Source organism: Lampris incognitus, chromosome 2 (genome assembly GCF_029633865.1).
Source record: "Lampris incognitus isolate fLamInc1 chromosome 2, fLamInc1.hap2, whole genome shotgun sequence".
Taxonomy (NCBI): Eukaryota; Metazoa; Chordata; class Actinopteri; order Lampriformes; family Lampridae; genus Lampris; species Lampris incognitus.
Window position 1 is genome coordinate 73,079,328 of NC_079212.1, and position 23,946 is coordinate 73,103,273.

Here is a 23,946-nt window from a genome sequence, read left to right on the forward strand (position 1 = left end):
TCGCCACAGCGGATCATCCGTTTCAATATCTTCCTGTCCTCTGCATCTTCCTCTGTCACACCAGCCACCTGCATGTCTTCCCTCACCACATCCATAAACCTCCTCTTTGGCCTTCCTCTTCTCCTCTTCCCTGGCAGCTCCATATTCAGCATCCTTCTCCCAATATACCCAGCATCTCTCCTCCACACATGTCCAAGCCATCTCAATCTTGTCTCTCTTTGCTTTGTCTCCAAACCGTCCAACTTGAGCGGTCCCTCTAATATACTCATTCCTATCCTGTCCCTCTTCATCAACTCCCAATGAAAATCTTAGCATCTTCATCTCTGCCGTCTCCGGCTCTACCGCCTGTCTTCTCATCAGTGCCACTGTCTCCAAACCATATAACATAGCTGGTCTCACAACCATATTATAAACTTTCCCTTTAACTCTTGCTGGCACCCTTCTGTCACAAATCACTCCTGACACTCTTCTCCACCCACTCCACCCTGCCTGCACTCTCTCCTGCACTCCCCGTTACTTTGGACAGTTGACCCCAAGTATTTAAACTCATATGCCTTTGTCACCTCCACTCCTTGCATCCTGACCATTCCACTGTCCTCCCTCTAGTTCACACACAGGTATTCCGTCTTGCTCCTACTGACTTTCATTCCTCTTCTCTCCAGTGCATACCTCCACCTCTCCAGGCGCTCCTCAACCTGCACCCTACTCTCGCTACAGATCATAATGTCATCCGCGAACATCATCATCCACGGAGACTCCTGCCTGATCTTGTCCGTTAACCTGTCCATCACCATTGCAAACAAGAAAGGGCTCAGAGCCAATCCTTGGTGTAATCCCACCTCCACCTTGAACCAATCTGTCATTCCAACCACACACCTCACCACTGTCACAATTCCCTCATACATATCCTGCACCACTCCTACGTACTTCTCTGCAACTCCCAACTTCCTCATACAATACCACACCTCCTCTCTCGGCACCCTGTCGTATGCTTTCTCTAAATCCACAAAGACACAATGAAACTCCTGGCCTTCTCTATACTTCTCCATCAACATTCTCAAAGCAAACATCACATCTGTGGTGCTCTTTCCTGGCATGAAACCATACTGCTGCTCGCTAATCATCACTTCTCCTCTTAACCTAGCTTCTATTACTCTTTCCCAAAACTTCATGCTGTGGCTGATCAACTTTATACCACTGTAGTTGCTACAGTTCTGCACATGACCCTTGTTCTTGAAAATCGGTACCAGTATGCTTCTTCTCCACTCCTCAGGTATCCTTTCACTTTCCAAGATTGAGTTAAACAATCTAGTTAAAAACCCCACTGCCATCTCTCCTAAACATCTCCATGCCTCCACAGGTATGTCATCAGGACCAACTGCCTTTCCACTCTTCATCCTCTTCATAGCTGCCCTCACTTCCTCCTTGCTAATCTACTGCACTTCCTGATTCACTATCCCTACATCATCCAACCTTCTCTCTCTCTCATTTTCTTCATTCATCAGCCCCTCAAAGTACTCCTTCCACCTTCTCAGCACACTCTCCTCGCTTGTCAGCACATTTCCATCTCTATCCTTCGTCACCCTATCCTGCCGCACATCCTTCCCAGCTCGGTCCCTCTGTCTAGCCAATCGGTACAAGTCCTTTTCTCCTCCTTAGTGTCTAGCCTGTCATACAACTCACCATACACCTCTTCCTTCGCCTTTACCACCTCTCTCTTCACTTTACACTGCATCTCCTTGTACTCCTGTCTACTTTCTTCATATTTCTGACTATCCCACTTCTTCTTTGCCAGCCTCTTCCTTTGTATCCTTTGCTGTACTTCCTCATTCCACCACCAAGTCTCCTTGTCTCCCTTCCTCTGTCCTGATGACACACCAAGTACCTTCCTAGCTGTCTCCCTCACTATTTCTGCAGTGGTTGCCCAGCCATCTGGCAACTCTTCACTACCACCCAGTGCCTGTCTCTTAACTTCTGCCTGAACTCCACACAACAGTCTTCCTTCTTCAACTTCCACCACTTGATCTTCGGCTGTGTCTTCACTCTCTTCCTCCTCTTGGTCTCCAAAGTCATCCTACAGACCACCATCCGATGTTGCCTGGCTATGTTCTCCCCTGTCACCACCTTGCAGTCTCCAATCCCTTTTAGATCGTGCCTTCTACATAAGATATAGTCCACCTGTGTTATCTTTCCTCCACTCTTGTATGTTACCCTGTATTCCTCCCTCTTCTTGAAATATGTATTCACCACAACCATTTCCATCCAAATGTACATACACATGTATGATATTGGCCTAGTATAGGCTGGGGATGATTGATTCTTTTTGCTTTTATTTCTCCTTTAGAGTAACATTCTGCTGTATGAGCTGGATAAAAAAAAATTTAAAAAAAAGGAATGATGAGCATCGGACGAGCTAGCTGAAGGACTTAGAGGTGAGTCCTGGCCATAATACTGCTACCTTTATCTGTTCCTGCTTTCTCTCCGATCCATATTGCATGCTAAACTGCTCACACTTGTGTCAGACTGAGAAGATGGTTAAATATGAATAATGACAACGGTAAGAATGTTGGGTATGACGTCATGACAGATGTATGAGGGACAGCCATATTTAACTATAAAATGTGCAAATTGCACATATATAAACCATATGAGTTTGAAATATGTCTTTTTAAATTATGATGAGAAAATGCAAAGTAAAGCTTTAATGAATTTAACCATTTTTATGACTTTATTATAGAGAGGAAGTTAGAAAGTCTGGGTTGGGGACAAACCCAAAACGGTGAAATTCTGGCACATTTGAATTTTCAACATACTGAAAAAGTAATGATGTCATCAGTGAGACACAAATATTTTTTCATAGCTAACCAAACCTAGCTCTAACAAATACAGTAATTGTTTTTTTTTTAAATAGTTTTTTTTTGTTTTATTTGAAAATCTACACTGGGGACAGAAAAAACTCCCTTCATTGAAGAATCACCCATTAACACTCCTGCCCACTTTAGTCAGTCAGTCAAGTTGCATTTTATATAGCGCTTTTCTAGTGGCTATAAAGCTTAGTGGTGCTGGGCCTTTCGTTTGCCTCTTTGCTCAGTCAATCACAAACAACTCTGTAAAAGTAACATCTTGGTGCATGCTGAACAGTCCAGATAAGGAAATCAGAAACGTTTCTCCCAGTAAACGCTGTGTCCAGAATGAACTAACCCACTGTCTGATCAACTGAGCAGGTTTCTGTGATCTATAGAAGTAAGGGAAGTCTGAAAACAACTACCAAAAATGCTAACCTAGATGGCATCCGGGTGTGGGCCACTCCAAGCAATGATGCGGCACTGGTGGCCTTCTTCTGGCCCTGACAAAACGGATGTGAGCCGGAAGTGGCCCACATGTACGTATAATAGCAACAACTATGGCCCAAATATGCCAAATCAGACGTCGGCCTTTCTTGGCAAAGATGCGGTGCTCTGGGCAACATGTGATCTGGATGTGACCCTGAAGTGGCCCGTGTGGTAAATGGTGAATATGGCCCAAATATCACAAACAAATATGGGCCACCTTTGGCAAATATGTGGCACATGCGGCATTACTATGGCTTGGTTCTGGCCCAGATCTGGCAAACAGGAGCGGGCCGCCCAAGTGCCATCATTCCACGCGGTATGTGGGCCGGATGAAGTGTCGGGTGTGGGACGGGTCCGGGCCACAGCAGTTTTGTTATCTGGCAATCATTTCAATATTGTCTGTAGAAAAAATGCCCGAAGTCGCAGTAAACCACCAGCAGCTCCTGGTGAGAGGCCGGTCAGACTGTGCACGTGATCTTAGCTGACGTCACCAGTCAGCGAGCGGATCCAAGATGGCTACCTTGAACCGCATCTTGGTGTCTTGTACCGTCATGTTTGTGGTGCTAAACTCAGGAAAATGCGACGCACAGGTGCCGTTGATGCTGTGGACAAGCGGCGGGTAAATATCAATTGTTTTGACTCCCCCTCAGTCACTGGCGTCTCGGTGCATCTGACGCTGGAGGAGGGTGACGTCTGAGCTCGCTAGCTTGACTCGGCAGCTTGCGTTTGTGCTAGCATGTAATATTATGCGGTTGATCACGTAAACTGAATTATTTATTCACGTTATTCGCATCGACTTGTCATTAAAATATGTAAAATGGCGTAGAAATTACGGGCTGATTAACGGGTGAAATTTCCAGTTAGCTGACGATGTATTGTGTAAGATACAGGAAGGCAAAGATTTATTAGCAAGGGATTCGGATAGCCGAGACTTGGGCTGCACCCTTCAGTTCTCGGTTCAAGCCCGCAATATTACACTTAATCTGTCTTTTTATACTGGTACTCTACAGCTTGACAGAAACCAAGAAGTTGGCCTAATCTCTTTCTCCGGTATATTTTGCTCCTGGAACACTTTCCCTGAACCTATCCTCCCGACCAAGATCATTTTGGGAATGAAATATTGAATGACATATTGAAGACATTAGGAGCAGATAAGGACAGCCTGTGGACTGCCTTTTTTTCATCGTATGCTCTGTTTGACTTGTACCTATTATTAGGCTGGATGTTTTTTTGTTGGCATCTGTAACACTTCCCCCAAATATCCACCAGGATCTCCCTGCCCTCCCAGTTGCCTCCTGCAGCCGGTCACATTGTTGGGCAGGAGCAGCTCAGCTCTTACCTGGAGAGGGCTTTGAATGTAGGCCCTCGGAACGTACTGCTTTTCCTCCAGGACAAGGTAAAACAAATACACACGTGCTTCAGAAATCCTGTTGTATAGTTAGTATTACTTCCACCTGGCTTTCACTGGATTCTGACCATAACCTTTATGATCCATCTAACACAACATCCTTACTTAGGGTAATGTCCATTCTTTAATCCTGGAAAATATCCTTAGAGGGGTATAAGCGTTAGTTCTGTTGGAATCCTATATACCAAGGTGAGAAAGCATGATGAAAAATGCAAAAGGGGTTTTGTTGAATGTGGTTCACTAATGAACATTTGACTAATTTTTGTGATTTAAAGAACAAGATCAATGAATGAATGAATGCCACATCAGAGAGAGCAAAGCATGTGCGCGCTGCCAAGAGCAAGAGAAGAGATCTTATCTTTTGTTTTACATTTGCTCTGTGTACGTTGTCTGACATATACTTACTTCAGTAGCATATGATCTCTGTTCATTTGACAGTGTCTCTGTGTCTCTATATCAGATGAGCATAGAAGACTTCACCATGTATGGAGGTGCCTTTGGAAACAAGCAAGACAGTGCATTCCCCAACCTTGAGGTGAGGAAATATTTAAAAATTGTTGTCTTAGGTGTTGGAACCAAGGTTCCTGTACCAGCAAAAAGAAATGCAATTCAATTCAATTTATTGTCATTAAAAACAATGTGCAGGCACATGTTAAAAATGAAATGAGAGGATTTACTCTCAATGAAAAGATTACAATCGACTAACGGGTAGGGCTATTGCAATTGCAGTTCAGCACTTGAAGGATGAGAAGCCTTATTTAGAAGTGTTAGGTGTACATGCAGTCATAAACCTTTAGGTTTGTTATTACTGTTTCAGCTTACACATAGTTTCCAAATCAGCCCTGACACAAATAGTTTTATCAAGTAGTGAGTGGGTGATGTCTGGTGCATGTTACTGACTTCTCCTTCCTGTCCTGTAGGGGGCTCTGATGTCTTCTCCTTCCCTTCTGGTACTACCCGCAGTATCCTGGCCTGCCTCCAATGCAGTGATTGGCCAGCTCCAGGACCATTTAGAAACCTCCCCTCTGTACATGGATGCTGAGACACTCAGCCAGTTGAGACTCAATGCTTCCTCACCCGCCTTGCTGGTGTTCAGGCTTCCTTACGGTACTGGGTAGGTTCATGCACACACTTTGACACAGCCACACGCATACATGCAAACAATAGCTTGTTTAATACAATAACATTAATGTTATGTATTAAGGAGGCCTCATGCATTTAGAAAGGGATACGCAATTCTCATTGTCTTTGATGGGACTGTTATCATATTAAAGGAAAAGAAATGTAACATAAATATGTGCATGGGGTAGGTTGTAATATCAGTTTCAGGCATGTTTGATCATATATGTGAAAGTTGCCAGCGATTTTGTATCACTGTTCTTATACCACTAGAATGCATCAGTACTCTCTGCTGGAAGAGTGATGCTAGCTATCATATAGAGGCTCAGTGCTGAGAAACTCCACCTTCATCCCATTTCATTTCAGAAAGGGTAAAATGTGTAAGTGCAGATAAAATAAATGGCAGCAGGGTTTGACATTAACCATGGCCCGATGGCCCGTGGCCATAAAAAGTTACTCTGTGGCCACCATATATCCCCAGTAGGTTGCCCTCTGTGGCCACCAAGTCAAGGTTAAATTAAAATAAAAAAATACCCATCGCCCTTCGCAAACGCAACGTCACAGTTCCACAAACATCCCGATTCATTCGTGCCTTTTAATTCAACATTCTACGAAAACAGCTAACAATAACTTAATTTTACTCGTCGCTGGCTAGCTGCCGATATGTCGGGGCTGCTGAAGTATGGATTTACTAAGCCTAACGTTAGTCGAGCTGCGGACACGATCGCTACAGAAGAACCAGAAACGCAAAAGGTGGACTATGAAAAAACGGAACAGCAACGAAAATTTAGGAGTGAATGGAAGCAAGAGTTTAACTGGCTAGAATACGATACATCTAAGGACGTAAGGAAACACCACATCACAAGTCATGGAAAAAGTGGACAACACTTAAGGTGCACAGTTGCACATCTTGCAGTTACATCACCTGAAAATACACCCATGGGGACACAAATACGTCAAATGGAGAGTAAATAACGGGAGAAAATGATTGATGTGTCACAGTGTTAAGTTGTGTTAAATTGCCTTTTCTGTGTTTTTACATTTGAACCACCAAAAATGTACTTTGGCCACCAAATTTAGGGGCTTGGTGGCCCATGGGGCCAGTGCTTAAAAATATTAGCGTCTATCCCTGGGCAGAGTATGAATTAGACTAACCTTGTCCCCTTAGTGCAGGAAAATAAAGTGCAGTAAAATAATTTAAAAGAAATGGTTGATGTAGTGGCTGGCAATCCCACTGCTTCACGTCTTACTTGGTGTGTGCTGACCTGACGTGACCTCAGAACATTTATGCAAGCCATCCCAGGGACTTATGAGTGTTTAGATTAGAGATAATGGTAGCGTTCATGAGGTCATTGATGATGGGCGAATTCTGCTTCAAAACTGACTTTCAGAAATGGATACCTTAGTTGTAGAGCTCTTTATTTTCAGTCATTCACATGATGAATTCTTGATTTTAATTTCTCTTCCTAACTGTATTTTTGCACTGTGTTTTGCTTTAATTCTCTTGACTTATAGAGCTTGATTGTTTCTGCATCATTAGATGTGTGCCGGGTCTGGGTTTCATAGTTGTTTGTCCAAGATGTTTGTGCCTCTTGAGGTGAGGTCACTCACTCCATATCCCTCTTTTCTTTCCTCCGTGCTTTCTTCTTGCTTCTTTCCCTGTTTCCCTGTTTGATATCTTTACTGCCTCACCTGGTTATGACTTGAAGGGCTGATCTTATGTCTGCTAAGGAAGTTCTCAGTGGGAATGGTGAGTCTCTGGGGTGAGGGGTGCTGTGTTTCTCGCCCTTTGCAGATAAAAATTGTGTGGTATTGAAGTGATGCTTTCTATAGAAGCAATGGCTGACTGTAGTCGCTGTTGGTTCAAAGCATTTTTTGCTTTATTTGCAACATTGCATATGTTGAAGAGTCGTGGTTACTGTTTTCCCTCACATTTTCAAGAATGTCTATAGAGTCTAGAGTGTGTTTGATAGCTGTTAGTGATGCACGGGTTGACTCAGAGGTTTGTGGGACCTGCAGTTTTGCCCTCAACACCTGTGGCTGCGTGTCAAAAAACCCCCCCAAAAAAATCTTGATGAAGTTTGGGCTAGTCATGTTTATGCATAGAAAAATATGTATATAAAAAACGTACATTAACATCCCTAACCTACCTAGCTGTTTTTATTCGGATGATTTATCCTGACCTGTCGAGGCAGCCTAAAGTGGCTTTGAAACCGTGAGTTGAAGATCAGCTGACATCTGTTTGCCAAGCACAGATTGTATTGCAGGCGGGTGGGTCCCTTAAAGCTGCAGGTAGATTCGGGTGGCGTCAGAGCTGACCCATGCTTCACTAATGGCTACGCAAGGCCCTCCTTCCCCCGTCTGATCTGCTTTACATTTCTAATTATCTGTAACTGTTTTCCTCAGATGAGGTGATTGGTCAGGTGTTGAGCATCATGAAGAGCCAATCTGTTCCTTATACGGCCATTTACACCGCCCTGCGGCCCTCCCGGGTAAGACTGTAGGCCAGTGTATGTCTGTCTTGGGTCTTTAATGATAACCACATCTTTTCTACTTTTTATGTAGGATAGATGAGAATCAGTCAATGACATGGCTTGATTAATTATTTTATAACCCCATTTGACCCACTTCACATTCGACCCACATCAGTTCGCCTACCGCCTCAAAAGGTCTACTGAGGATACCATTGCCACTGCCCTGCACTTTGCTCTGACCCACCTTGAACTTAACAGCACATACATCCGGATGCTGTTTATAGATTATAGATCTGCCTTCAACTCCATCATCCCCGCCAAACTAACCACCAAACTCCTCTCCCTTGGCCTCAACCCCTCCCTCTGAAACTGGACCCAGGACTTCCTGACCAACAGACCTCAGTCTGTTAGGTTAGGTGACCACACCTCCTCCACCCTGACCCTCAGCACAGGTGCCCCTCAAGGCTGTGTTGTGAGCCCCCTCCTTTTCTCCCTCTTTACCCACGACTGCCTGCCAACTCACCCTTCAAATGTTATAGTTAAGTTCGCAGATGACACCACAGTCATTGGCTGTATCACCAACAATGACAAGACAGCCAACAGGGACGAAGTTCAGCACCTCACATCATGGTGTACTACCAACAATCTTGTTCTCAATGTGAAGAAGACGAAGGAGCTGATTGTAGACTTCAGGAGGTCTAGAAGCTGCAGCCACTCCCCCATACACATCAATGGGGTGGAAGTGGAGCGTGTTTCCAGCTTTAAATTCCTTGGAGTCCACATCAGCGAGGAACTTTCCTGAACATTAAACACCTAGGCCCTTGCCTGCATTTCCTGAGGAGGCTGAGGAGTGCCCGTCTATCCCCCAAAATTCTCACCAACTTCTACCACTGCACCATAGAGAGCATCTTGACCAGCTGCATCTCAGTGTGGTACGGCAGCTGCACCTCAGTAGACCAGAAAGCTCTGCAGCGGGTCGTCAAGGTGGCCCAGCATATCACCGGTACCCAGCTCCCAGCCATAAAAGGCATTTATCACAAACGCTGCCTTCGAAGGGATCTGAGCATCAGCAGAGCTCCCATCCACCCCAACCATGGATTGTTCTCCCCCCTGTGCTCTGGGAGGCGCTACAGGAGCCTCAGAGCCCACACTACCAGGCTCAAAAACAGTTTCTTTCCACAAGCTGTTGCCCACCTGAACCTGGCCACCCACTGAATGTCTGTAGATATTTTTAAATATTTTGTACTCTTGTTCTTTTTTAACTTATTTTCAGCTTTTGGTCTTCATGTGTATAAATCTTATCCTGTGTTTGCTGTGTTTGTGTGTGTGTCAATGTGCCTGCACATTGTTTTTTAATGACAATAAGCTGAATTGAATTGCATTTTTTTTTTGTCTCAAACTCACCCACTCACTCTCTCCCTCCAGGAGGCAGCACTTATCTCCCTGGAAGCTGGTCTGGGTGGAGGGCGCTCTCTGCTGCAGGCTAGGGGTGGGTACAGGGAGAGTCAGCGGGAGAGAGAGCGAGAGCGGGAGAGGCAGCACAGGATCAAGGACAAGGCCGGGATCTATAGCCCCGTAGAGTTTAAGGTAGGGTGACTGGGTCCTTGTTGCCTTTTTTTTTTGCCCACCACACACATACAGATCTTCCCTTTATTCATTATATTGTTTTGTCCCAGCCTATTAAAATGATCACTAGTGATAAAGGTAATTAATATCAGAATTTAAACTATATTTTCTCACTCACAGTTTCAAAAACTATCTGTGGGAACCACGCCACATGATCCAGTCTGTCAAAGAAACACACTTGTAGTGTATTTCTGTTGCCACCACTCCTTACTTCAGCTCTATGTTGTACCATGCTCTCTGTCCTCTTCCTTTTCTATCTTAATTCGCTCCTCTTTTTTTTATTGCTCTTCATGCAGGAGGGGGACAACACTTGTATCCTCCTTTGGGCCAAAAACCTCTCCGTGAGCATTTTGCGAGGTGGCCGCTGGGAGGGACATGACTTGACTCCCTCCACTTTTGGAGAGGGTGTCAGCCCCAAACTTCATGGCTCGAGCTGCGACCAGACCAAGTCAAAGTAGGCAGTGGTGGATGTGGCTCATTTCACTAGTGAAGGAGTTGACAAAATTAACTTTAAGATCTCCTTCTTGTGGTTCATTTTTCAGCCAAAGTCTTTCTTTAATAAATTAGCCAACACTTAATACATTTAACACTTGCAGGGAGGGCTGTCACGGTCATGAAGTCTTACTGGACGATTAATTGTCGTACAAATAATCATGATTAATGATTTAATTGTCTCCCCCCCCCCCGCCTTTCTCTCCAATTGTACTTGGCCAATTACCCTATTTTCTGAGTCGTCTGTCTTTCCAAGTTGGGCAAATTGGGTGTGGTGGTGGATCTGTAGATGGTTTTTAAATTTGTGGTATTACTAATACTGTATTAGTGCTTTTGACCACCACCTTTTTTGCTGCAAATCCGACAAATCAGCTCCTCCAAATTATTGAGCTCTCCTTTTTCATGTGGCTTAAAACCAATATGTGCCCACAGTGGTGCTGTGGTGTCTGGCTCTGCAACTACGTCCATGTTGTTGATGTCAACACATGCTCGTCCAAATGCAGTCGTCCAATATTGTAGAATATTAGAGAATAAGCGTCTCAAGATAAACAGCTTGTTGGCGCTAATTCACCATTCGTGCTAGGGGCGCCACAAGATGATGTCATTAAAACAGCACCGGTCAAACAACAAATGGAGGAAAACGAGGTGGAAATAGTGATGAAACATGACATTTCTGCCAGTTTCATCCAGCTGTTCTTATACAAATGAATGGAAACGATTCTAACCATTATGCAAAATGACTGCGGTCAAGTCAAATTTACGTGATATGGGGATTATGACAGCCCTACTTGCAGGTTTGTTATCAGGGTCAGTGTGGCAGTTTACTTGGTAAGATTCTAAGTATTGTGAATATGGAATGTGAATGAATATAGTAGCTCAGGTGTCATTTAGGTTGTCAGTAAATATAGCAGTTTAGGTGTTTCAAATTCAGTTGAAAGATCTTTTTTTCTTGTGAATAATTGTCCCAGTTGTTGATAAGTCTGAAGGTGTATATTTCTATTTTTCTCCTCTCTGAATTCGTGGTTTTCTTCTTTTCAGGCTGGTTCTCAACTATGAGGGTGTCCTCGGCCATCGTAACTTCAAACTTATGCAAGTAGAAGGGACGCAAACTTCAGCAATTTTTTTTCCAATCAGTAGTCATTCATAATTAATTGGTGATTAAGTGTTAACTAATAAGTCAAGGATGAACAAATGCCAATGAAGACATTTTTTCTTATTCAGTCAAGAAAGTCTTATTAAAACATCCACCATCAATTAAAATTAGGACATAAGAATTCTCACTTTGCAAATTGTACAGAAGTTTTAGCAAATGTTGGGCAAAAAAAAGGTTGCGGCTCAGAAAAATAAAACAAGCAGCCACAGTTCAACTAGGCTAGTTTAAAATAGGCTAATAATAATAATTTTATGTATATGCATATATTACATATACTTTCCAGTGTATGCTGTGGTCCTCATGGACAAAATGGTACCAAACTGAACTGTGCTTTGTCACAAAAAGGTGAGTCAGTTCATCTGGACACAAAGTTTAGTGGCAGATATGTTTGATCACTCATCCAAGTGACCTCTTCAGTCTCAACTGACTGCAGGTGTCCCCACACTTACAAACAATACAGTGGCATAACGACCAAAACACCAGTTGGTTTCATATGCAAATAGGCATGACCACCAGCTAGAGTTACAATGGTCATGTGTACTATTTACAGAGGGTTGGGGAATGTTTGCAATCACAGCATTTTAAGATGGTGACAGATGTACTCTTGCCCCCCCCCCCCCCCAAGTTCAGGGATGGTCGTTCCCTCTTCACATAGATGGCCTCTTTCACACCCGGTTCAAACCAGCGTTCCTCCCTATCAAGGATGTGTACATCCTCATCCTTGAAAGAGTGGCCACTGGCCTGTAGATGGTGTAGACTGTGGAGTCCTGGTCTGACGTGTTAGCTCTCCTGTGTTGTGTCATCCTCTTGGCCAGCGTCTGTTCAATTTCCCCGACGTACAAATCACAGCAATCCTCCTGGCACTTAACAGCTACACTATATTGCTCTTTTTGTGCCGGGGGACCTGATCCTTGAGGTGGACCAATTTCTGCCACAGTGTGTTTTGGGGTTTGAAAGCAACTGAGACATGGTGTTTGGAAAATACGCGTCTCAACTGCTCCAACATTCCCTCCACATACAGAATCACCACTGGTTTACACTTAGACAGCTGTTGTCCTTCTCCTCTCTTCCATCGGCTGGTGTACTGTTTGGGCGTCTTCCTGGCTTTGACAAACGTCCAGTTAGGATAACCACACTTAACCAGGGCCTGTTTAATGTGGGATTTCGCCCCTTCCCCGGCCGCTGTGTCGGTGGGGACATTGTCAGCTCGGTGGTCCAGCGTCCTGATGACTCCTAGTTTGTGCTGCAATGGATGATGAGGGTGAGACCTTAAGTACTGATCAGTATGTGTTGGTTTACGGTAAACGTCAACAATCAAATGTCCCCCATCAGCAGTTGTAATTTCACAGTCTAAGAAGACTAACCTGTTATGTTCCACATCCTCCCTGGTGAACTTGATGTGGTGTCCACAGAGTTACAAATCTGAACCAATGGCTAGGTGGTGTCCCTGGATAGGGCATCAGAGCCTCTTTTCCACTTCCTCCTTATACAAGTTGGCCACTACAGGTGAGACAGGGGAACCCATAGTGCATCATAAGAGACCATTGTTTCATCCTCCTCCATAATGGTGTCCCTCACCTTATCTACAACATCCATAGTGTTTTGAATGTGATGTTCATTACTGCCTACCAGCGGGTTAAGAACAGATGCCAGAAACTTCGAGATGTTACAGGTCACTAAGTTAATCATAGTAACAATAGGCCGCAATGGTACATCCTGTTTATGGATCTTAGGTAAACCATACAGACTAGGTGTAGCTTCCCCTGGGTATAATCTATGGTACAACATTCTGTCAGTAGCATTGTCCTGTTCTAACAGCTTCAGACAATCTTATCACCTATTTCGTGTGACCACTGCCTGGATCTGGTTTCAGGGGCTCATAAGTATTCATGTCGCTAAGTAACATCATAACTTTCTCATGATAGTCTGTCTGGTTTAATACACCAGTGCATATGCCTTTGTCTGCTGGAAGGATGATGATGTTGTTGTCCTTACTGAGAGTTGTGAGAGCTTGCCTCTCATCTCTACTGATGTTGGATGGCAGCACCTTCGTATTGCTGAGGCAGGCGGAATTTTGGTCTGCAGTTGCTCTGCTTCCGGGTCCGCCATGTTGTTTTTATGGATTACTGATTCTGTGGTTGTGATTGGTTCCACAAGTGGGATTTGCCTCGACGTGACAGCAAAATCAGCCCCTTAGCAAGGATGTCTTTCTCCGCCAGAGTGAGTTGTCTGTCAGATAGATTCTTCACCCACTTGTCCACATCGTCGGCGTGTGTCTGGCATCCGTCTGGCATCCGTCTCCCTGTCTGCCGTTGAGGGCGCCGTCAGTCGTCTGCCGATGTGTCTGGCGAGCAGCAAGTAGGTCGAACTTCTTTTGCTACCTGGTTTTCGATTTTCCATATTGAGTTAGATGAACCTTCTCTGTGAACTCAATCACATGTTGGAAGGTGGTCTCATCTAGTCACTATGTGAGTCTCTGTTGGATCTGCTCCTCTTTGGCTTTCAAAATGTCGAGGGTAAAATTAGTTTGTCTCACCCGTTAGTTCAACAGCTGGCTCTGTGCCTTCTGGGGGATCTGGTTAGCTCGGTGACCCTTGACCAAAGATTTCATTTGTAGACTTTTAGGTGTAATCCCGCTCTGTCTGCACCTGAGGCTGAATCCCAGGTGTTTCGTGTAGTCTGCCATCTTACACGCCATTTGGTCGTACTCATGTACAAGTTTATGGCAATCCTTGCTGAAATTAGTCCAAATGTCTTGATGCATGCTCAATAATCCAGGTAAGAACATCACAGAAAGGTGAATCAGTTCATCTGGACAAAACCTTTACTGACAAAAGTGTTTCATCATCAGCTAAGTGACCTCTTCAGTCTCACCTGACTGCAGGTACCCCACCCTTATAAACAGTATAGTGACTGCAGGTACCCCCACCCAATACAGTGACTGCAGGTACCTCCACCCTTATAAACAATACAGTGACTGCAGGTGCCCCCACCTTTATAAACAATACAGTGACTGCAGGTACCCCCACCCTTATAAACAATACAGTGACTGCAGGTACCCCCCCCCTTTAAACAATACAGTGACTGCAGGTGCCCCCACCCTTATAAACAATACAGTGACTGCAGGTATCCCCCCCCTTAAACAATACAGTGACTGCAGGTGCCCCCACCTTTATAAACTATACAGTGGCTGCAGGCGCCCCCACCCTTATAAACACCCTTATAAACAATACAGTGACTGAAGGTACCCCCACCTTTATAAACCATACAGTGACTGCAGGTGCCCCCACCCTTATAAACAACACAGTGACTGCAGGTGTCCCACCCTTATAAACAATACAGTGACTGAAGGTACCCCCACCTTTATAAACAATACAGTGACTGCAGGTGCCCCCACCCTTATAATCAATACAGTGACTGCAGGTACCCCCACCCTTATAATCAATACGGTGACTGCAGGTATCCCACCCTTATAATCAATACAGTGGCATAACCACCCAAACCAACGATCAGTTTAATATACCAACAATGGGCATCACCCCCAACTAGCGTTACAATGGTCACATGTACTATTCACAGAGGATTGGGGAATAGTTGCAATCACATAATCGTAAAAGCATACGTAAAGACATTTTGAACTCTGCTTTGCTTGCTTAATTTTCAGCCACTGAAACTGGCATCTGTCGGAGAACAGTGGCACCTTCCTGTTTTGGATTTAAGATATAGCGTTTCATACTCGTGTATGCCTAAATTATAAAATCTCATTGCCGGCGTTTGGCTATTTCTTTGAAATTACCAGTTCAACTGATGGGATTATCGGTCAGAATTGTTCTTAGAGGATAATGGTAACCTCTTAACCATAGCAGCGTCCCTGCTGATGGTAACCTGTTAACCATAGCAGCATCCCTGCTGACTACATGCAGCAGTCATGAAAGCACATACTTACACTTATTCAGACACACTATCACTCAATCACTCAGTTAAATTCCTGGGTATTAACAGGTGTGGATCTCATAATAGAGTGGCACGGTGGTGCAGTGGTTAGCACGGTCACCTCACAGCAAGAAGGTCTTGAGTTCGAACCCCAGGTTTGTCCAACCTTGGGGGTCGTCCAGGGTCGTCCTCTGATTGGAGTTTGCATGTTCTCCCCTTGTCAGCATGGGTTTCCTCCGGGGGCTCTGGTTTCCTCCCACAGTCCAGACATGTAGGTCAGGTGAATCGGCCCTACTAAATTGTCCCTAGGTGCGTGTGTGTGTGCGCGTGTGCGTACATGCGTACCCTGTGATGACCTGGCGGCCTGTCCAGGGTGTCTCCCCGCCTGCCACCCAATGACTGCTGTGATAGGCTCCAGCATCCCCGTGACTTGAATCCGGATAAGCGGCTTGGGTGATGGCTGGATGGAGGTCTCATATGTCATATTTTCTACCAGGAGCTTGTTGGGAACCTGCCCAGTTTGATATTCTTTTTTCAGTAGCAGACTGCAGACTTTCTAGCTCCTAAAAGCACAGAGCTCTCATGTCTTTCTGTGTGTGTGTGTGTGTGTGTGTGTAGCTTTGCAATGAGCCAGCGTCACTTCAAGGTGTCTGCACGCCGCTGGTTCACACTAGATGCCGTGGAGCTGGAGTATGATGGGACCAAAGCCACATTTAACGGCAGCCGCAACGTTTATGCTCCTGCTGAATACTCCTACCGCTGCGAGTCAGTCACCAGCTTCCGCTGGCCCGCCCTCTTTCCACACTCATCCAAAGACCCCGCCAACCAGTGGAGAGTCTCTTTCCAAGACTTTCAGGTGAGCTACTTCCTTTGTTTTTTTAACCCAGACTTGGGGCTCATTTCTATGCAGCCTTTGTTATATCATCTTCTCACCAGGTCAAAAACCACCAACACACCAACAGCATTTTCATATATACACTACATGTTAGCCCTGATAACTTTGTCCCTCTATGTGCAATCAGATCCCTTTAGTATGGGATGTGTATCTATCTATCTATCTATCTATCTATCTATCTATCTATCTATCTATCTATCTTTTTATATATATATATATATATATATATATATATATATATATATATATATATGTACATACATACATACCAACAGCCGTATGTACAGTGCGAGACACACCAACAGCAGTTGGTATGTTTCCCACAAGCAGGAAATGTTTCATCGTTTTAACTTGCCTACCACCTATCACCTGCCTACCGCCTACCACCTACCATCCTACCTACCACCTATCACCTGCCTACCACCTATCACCATGGTGGTAATTGCTGTGGTGTTTGAGCACGCCACATCCCAAAGAGCCATTCAGAATGAAACAGCATCTCCACTGCTGTTGTCGGCAGCCTCCCCACCATCAAAAGAACATCGTAGAACGTAGCATGTAATGGTTTTATGAGCTTTGTTCTTTATATATCTGCTTGTGGCGACGGCATAGGTGCAAGTCCATGAATACTGGGATGGCATCCAGTGCTTTACCCAGGCCCCCATCCATAGGGTTAGTGTTGTGTCAGGAAGGGCATCCGACGTAACATTTTGCCAAATCAGTGTACGGATTGACAAGATCATACCGGATTGGTCGAGGCCCAGGTTAACAATGGCCAACATTGGTGCTGTGCCCTCACTAGGGTCCTGATCAGAGTTGTAAAAACCAGGTCCAGAAAGCAAATGTCCAAACCGTGTATTTGCTCTGACCATGTTACTAAACCAGCTGATTTCTTTAGCTAGTTTTCCCTACCTCGTTGAGGAGTGGTGTTGACTGGAATCTGCTGGTGTAGTGCATGAGTGGAGCAAATACATGGTTTGAACTTTTACTTTCTGGACCTGGTCTTTACACCCCTGGTCCTGATGGAAACTGTAAAATGTGCTGTGGTGACCCTGAAAAACAGGGGAAGAACTGAAAGCAGTTCTTAATACTATGCCTGCTTGGTAGCCACAACATCGTTGGCCTCTTCAAGCTTGCTACACCAGTCACCATTTGCTTCGTATTTCTGCTACATTGAAGTTGTGAAGCACAGCACACTGTGTCGTCTTCCCTGTGGTGTGTGTCGTCTTCCCTGTGGTGTGATGATGCACGACAACAGCACCGATAAGACTCGGGACACTAGTTTGTAAGAGTTGTGAAGCACAGCGCACTGTGTCATCTTCCCTGTGGTGTGATGATGCACGACAACAGCACCCATAAGAGTCAGGACATTTGTTTGTAAGAGTTGTGAAGCACAGCGCACTGTGTCGTCTTCCCAGTGGTGTGATGATGCACGACAACAGCACCGATAAGAGTCAGGACACTTGTTTGTAAGAGTTGTGAAGCACAGCACACTGTGTCGTCTTCCCTGTGATGTGATGATGCACGACAACATCACAGATAAGAGTCAGGACACTTGTTTGTAAGAGTTGTGACGCACAGCACACTGTGTCGTCTTCCCTGTGATGTGATGATGCACGACAACATCACCGATAAGAGTCAGGACACTTGTTTGTAAGAGTTATGAAGCACAGTGCACTGTGTCGTCTTCCCTTTGGTGTGATGATGCATGGCAACAGCACCGATGGGAGTCAGGACACTAGTTTGTAAGAGTTGTGAAGCACAGCGCACTGTGGTGTGATGATGTATGACAACAGCACTGATAGGAGTCAGGACACCTGTTTGTAAGAGTTATGAAGCACAGCGCACTGTGTCGTCTTCCCTTTGGTGTGATGATGCACGGCAACAGCACCGATGGGAGTCAGGACACTAGTTTGTAAAGAGTTGTGAAGCACAGCGCACTGTGGTGTGATGATGTACGACAACAGCACCGATAGGAGTCATGACACTTGTTTGTAAGAGTTGTGAAGCACAGCGTACTGTGTCGTCTTCCCTGTGGTGTGATGATATAGACAATAGCACCGATAGGAGTCAGGACACTAGTTTGCAAGAGACTCTTCAGGACTTGAAATTGTAACTTAACTAGCAGTCTGTGAAGGGTAACCACCGCTGTTCTTTTCCTCATCTCTGCTGCCTTTTTGAGCCTACATGGCAGAGCCCTAGAAAGAGAGAGTTACGTCAGCTCCGTAGACGTCAATGGGCTAATTATTTAACAGCAATTGCGGATCATGGGAGCCCCGGATAGTTCCAAACAGTGCGCATAGAATATGTGTCACGTTGGAATATATCTATATCTATATATAAATGTAAGAATCTGAAAATATTGGTTAGTAGTTACCAGAAATCGCGGCTAAGCAGTTCATTTAAATGACCCGCCAGGCTTTGTTTGGAACTATTCGGCGGCTACATGAACCACGTGATGGGACCCCGGATAGTTCCAAACTGCGCATAGAATATGTGTCACGTTGGAATATATCTATATCTATATATAAATGTAAAAATCTGAAAATATTGGTTTGTAGTTACCAGAAATCGCGGCTAAGCAGTTCATTTAAATGACCCGCCAGGCTTTGTTTGGAACTATTCGGCGGCTACATGAACCACGTGATGGGACCCCGGATAGTTCCAAACTGCGCATAGAATATGTGTCATGTTGGAATATATCTATGTCTATATATAAATGTAAAAATCTGAAAATATTGGTTAGTAGTTACCAGAAATCGTGGCTAAGCAGTTCATTTAAATGACCCGCCAAGCTTCGTTTGGAACTATTCGGCGGCTACATGAACCACGTGACCCTCTCGCATTCTGACCCCTCATTGAGGCATCGCTCTTTTTCTAGGGCTCTGCTACATGGTGTTCAATCTGCTTTCTCTCCTCTTCCCTCGCTCTGTCCATAGATCCAAGGCTTCAACGTGACCGGCGGTGACTTCTCCTACGCCAGTGACTGTGCAGGCTTCTTTACTCCGGGCATCTGGATGGGCCTGATGACCAGTCTTCTTATGGTCCTCGTGCTCACCTACGGCCTGCACATGATCATGCAGCTCCGCACCATGGACCGCTTCGATGACCCCAAGGGCCCGGCTATCTCTGTGCCCCAGACAGAGTAAAATACCACCTCCATCTGCCCTGGGATTTGGTGACCAAAAAGGGATACCCCCACCACCATTTTTCCTGCATTTCTTTTCCATTTGTTGCATTTCATTCCATCTGTCTCTCCTGAATGCTACTGTATTTTCACCCTACTCCTCATTTCCATACGTTGTGTATATTGAGTCCATTCTTGTGTAGTTGGGCATTATGCAGGGCATTGGAGTTGCCTGATTAAGTGTTAAGTCAGATGGAGGTGGGATCAGTGTTCAGTACTGTATATATTCCCATATCAACCGTGTTTCTATTGTAAAATGTTTACCTTCAAAGGAATCTGAAATCTTTACAGTTGTCAGGCTGTCTAATATATATACATATCGATATATCTATCGATATGTATATATATTAGATAGATAGATAGATAGATAGATAGATAGATAGATAGATAGATAGATAGATAGATAGATAGATAGATAGATACACATCCCATATTAAAGGGATCTGATTTCACATGGAGGGACAAAGTTGTCAGGGCTAACATGTAGTGTATATATGAAAATGCTGTTGGTGGTTTTGGCCTGTGTATTTTTGTGTTGTGTTTACAGCAGAGGTAGTGTATATCCATAAATGTGACATTTAACCATCTAACGATACTCCGGGGGAATTTCAGCTTAAAAGGGTTAAAACTGTATCTGCAGGGGCATCCAGGTAGCATAGCAGTCTACTCCAATGCCTACCAACATGGGGATCGCCTGTTCAAATCCTTGTGTGTTACCGCTAGCTTGGTCAGGCTGCACTAGTGCCTCCTCTGGTCGGTTGGGGCACCTGTTCAGGGGGGAGGGGGAACTGGGCGGAATAGCGTGAGCCTCCCACGTGCTACGTCCCCCTGGTGAAACTCCTCACTGTCAGGTGAAAAGAAGCGGCTGGTGACTCCACATGTATGGGAGGAGGCATGTGGTAGTCTGCAGCCCTCCCCGGATCAGCAGATGGGGTGGAGCAGCGACTGGGACAGCTCGGAGAGCGGGGTGATTGGCAAGTGGCAAGGTACAGTTGGGAGGAAAAAAAAAAAGGGGGGGGGGTTGGAGAACTAAATCTGCAAAGGGAACATATTTTGCCTCAGGTTGGACTGATTTAATCATATCTGAAATGTACCAGTTGTCAGTTAAGACTCCTGCACCTTACTGGGGTGCTGTTGGTCAGAGGGAGGACTTGAACAGGAGGGAAAATAAGCAGCTAAGTAGTGTCATGTTTATTCACACTCACAGGTAGGTCCGTACTAAGTAGTGTCATGTTTATTCAGACACACTGGTAGGCCCGTATTAAGTAGTGTCATGTTTATTCAGGCACACTGGTAGGCCCATATCAGAGCCCTAGAAAGAGAGAGTTCCGTCAACTCCGTAGACATCAATGGGCCAATTATTTAACAGCAATGGCGCATCATGGGAGCCCCGGATAGTTCCAAACAGTGCTCATAGAATATGTATCATGTTGGAATATATCTAGATCTATATATAAATGTAAAAATCTGAAAATATTGATTAGTAGTTACCAGAAATCGCGGCTAAGCAGTTCATTTAAATGACCCGCCAAGCTTCGTTTGGAACTATTCGGCGGCTACATGAACCACGTGACCCTCTCGCGTTCTGACCCCTCATTGACGCAACTCTCTTTTTCTAGGGCTCTGACCCATATTAAGTAGTGTCATGTTTATTCAGACTCACTCGTAGGCCGACATTAAGTAGTGTCATGTTTATTAAGACTCACAGGTAGGCCTGTACTAAGTGTCATGTTTATTCAGACTCACAGGTAGGCCCGTACTAAGTAGTGTCATGTTTATTCAGATTCACAGATAGATCCGTACTAAGTAGTGTCATGTTTATTGAGACTCACAGGTAGGCCCGTACTAAGTAGTGTCATGTTTATTCAGACTCACAGGTAGGCCCGTACTAAGTAGTGTCATATTCATTCAGACTCACACGTAGGCCCGTACTAAGTAGTGTCATGTCTATTCAGACTCACAGATAGGTCCGTGCTTAAGTAGTGTCATGTTTATTGAGACTCTCAGGTAGGCCCGTACTAAGTAGTGTCATGTTTATTCAGACTCACAGGTAGGCCCGTACTAAGTAGTGTCATGTTTATTCAGATTCACAGGTAGGCCCGTATTAAGTAATGTCATGTTTATTCAGACTCACAGGTAGGCCCGTATTAAGTATTGTCATGTTTATTCAGACTCACAGGTAGGCCCGTACTAAGTAGTGTCATGTTTATTCAGACACACCGGTAGGCCTGTACTAAGTAGTGTCATGTTTATTCAGACTCACAGGTAGGCCCATGTTAGATGGTGTCATGTTTGGTCATTTAAAGCAGGATGTTGACTCTGCTGGACTTAAGAACTCGCATCAGCAGCTTTAGGTGTGTTTTGTTGCCTGAATGTTTTCCTTCAGCTTGGTTAACCGGTGTCGCAGTTCAGCTGTCACAGCTGAACTGAGCCGCTGGAATATAGTCAGTGTGTTTTATGTATTATTTATTTGGGTTGTAGTACATGTTGCTGACGGTCCTGAACCTGGTCTTGTGATGTGCTGCTGCTGTCAACCCAATAAAAGGTCAGTGGACACCGACTGTGGCTCTGCGTTCTCCAACACGTTATCCTTTTAACAAAGTTTTTGTTTCAGACAACTAGAAAACCAAACTGAATGTGCTGACCTGGCTACAAGTTTACATGTGTTTCAAGTCAATAGGTCTGTGGCTGGCCCTCACCTGGTCTGGTTCCTTTTGCAGAAGCCAGTTTACGTACTTACACACTGTCACACCGAAAACGTTTAACCGCTGGTTTAACAAGCATGGCAGAAGAAAGCCTCTTGTTTTTGTCGTCGCACAGTTGTGTGGTTCCAGTGAAATGTGTGTTTTGCATGTAAACCAGCCCACTGTAGCAGCAGGGGGCAGCTGCAGCGCCCGGGGACCAACTCCACTTCTTTCCACTGCCTTGCTCAGGGGCACAGGCAGGAGTATCAACCCTACCATGCATGTTTTTTTGATGGTGGGAGGAAACCCACGCAGACACGCGGCGAACATGCGAACTCCACATGGAAAGGACCTGGGACGGCCTGGGGTTCGAACCCAGGACTTTCTTGCTGTGAGGCAACACTGGGCCACTGTGCTGCCAGTTGAAGTCGAAATAGTTTTGGAATGTCTGTTTTCTAACATAGCAGACCTGCAATAATGTTCTTCCAGGCACCAGATGACGAGTCACTCTATGAGGAGCTGCAGAGGGCATTAGCCAGCTGCCCTGGTCACGCAGGAGAGTGTAATACACACGTAGGTCCAGTAGAGGGCATCGTTTTTTATTTTTTTTAATGTAAAATGGTATTTCTATAGGTTTACATGTAGAAATTGCCTGTGTTCAACTACAGATGTGTTTAACACATTTACAGACGTTTATATACAGCTACGGTCTGGATTTTGTTTCACACATTTACAGACGTTGATATACAGCTACGGTCTGGATTTTGTTTCACATTTACAGACGTTGATATACAGCTACTGTCTGGATTTTGTTTCGCTCATTTACAGACATTGATATTCAGCTACGGTCTGGATTTTTTTTCACGCATTTACAGACGTTGATATACAACTATGGTCTGGATTTTGTTTCACACATTTACAGACGATATACAGCTACGGTCTGGATTTTGTTTAATTCATTTACAGACGATATACAACTACGGTCTGGATTTTGTTTTACTCATTTACAGACATTGATAGTCAGCTACGGTCTGGATTTTGTTTCACTCATTTACACACGATATACAGCTATGGTCTGGATTTTGTTTCAAACATTTACAGACGTTGATATACAACTACAGTCTGGATTTTGTTTCACTCATACAGACATTGATATACAACTACGGTCTAGATTTTGTTTCTCTCATTTACAGATGTTGATATACACCTACGGTCTAGATTTTGTTTCACTCATTTACATACATTGATAGCCAGCTACGGTCTGGATTTTGTTTCACACATTTACAGACGTTGATATACAGCTACGGTCTGGATTTTGTTTCACTCATTTACAGATGTTGATATACACCTACGGTCTAGATTTTGTTTCACTCATTTACATACATTGATAGCCAGCTACGGTCTGGATTTTGTTTCACACATTTACAGACGTTGATATACAGCTACGGTCTGGATTTTGTTTCACTCATTTACAGACGTTGATATACAGCTACAGTCTCGATTTTGTTTGACACATTTACAGACGTTGATATACAGCTACGGTCAAGATTTTGTTTCACTCATTTACAGACGTTGATATACAACTACGGTCTTGATTTTGTTTCACTCATTTACAGACGTTGATATTGTGGCGAACGTAGAAG

At 44.5% G+C, this 23,946-nt stretch overlaps 1 protein-coding gene across 1 annotated transcript; it reads left to right on the plus strand.

The window, feature by feature from the left end:
• Nucleotides 1–3,838: 3,838 nt before the first annotated feature.
• Nucleotides 3,839–22,174, plus strand: atp6ap1a (ATPase H+ transporting accessory protein 1a). Its single transcript, XM_056273455.1, has 11 exons — nucleotides 3,839–3,951; nucleotides 4,602–4,728; nucleotides 5,201–5,275; nucleotides 5,661–5,854; nucleotides 7,569–7,609; nucleotides 8,266–8,351; nucleotides 9,759–9,920; nucleotides 10,256–10,413; nucleotides 11,490–11,540; nucleotides 16,156–16,393; nucleotides 19,372–22,174. Exons 1-11 carry the CDS (start codon nucleotides 3,845–3,847, stop codon nucleotides 19,579–19,581), a joined length of 1,449 nt encoding a protein of 482 aa, XP_056129430.1. The 5' UTR covers nucleotides 3,839–3,844; the 3' UTR covers nucleotides 19,582–22,174.
• The last annotated feature ends 1,772 nt before the right edge of the window (nucleotides 22,175–23,946 follow it).

Excerpts from the sequence above, each read along its gene's own strand:
- atp6ap1a (XM_056273455.1), top strand. The coding sequence starts at position 3,845 with ATGGCTACCTTGAACCGCATCTTGGTGTCTTGTACCGTCATGTTTGTG. Across the intron at positions 9,921-10,255 it reads ATAGCCCCGTAGAGTTTAAG|GAGGGGGACAACACTTGTAT; the intron begins GTAGGGTGACTG and ends CTCTTCATGCAG. Across the intron at positions 16,394-19,371 it reads TCTCTTTCCAAGACTTTCAG|ATCCAAGGCTTCAACGTGAC; the intron begins GTGAGCTACTTC and ends CTCTGTCCATAG.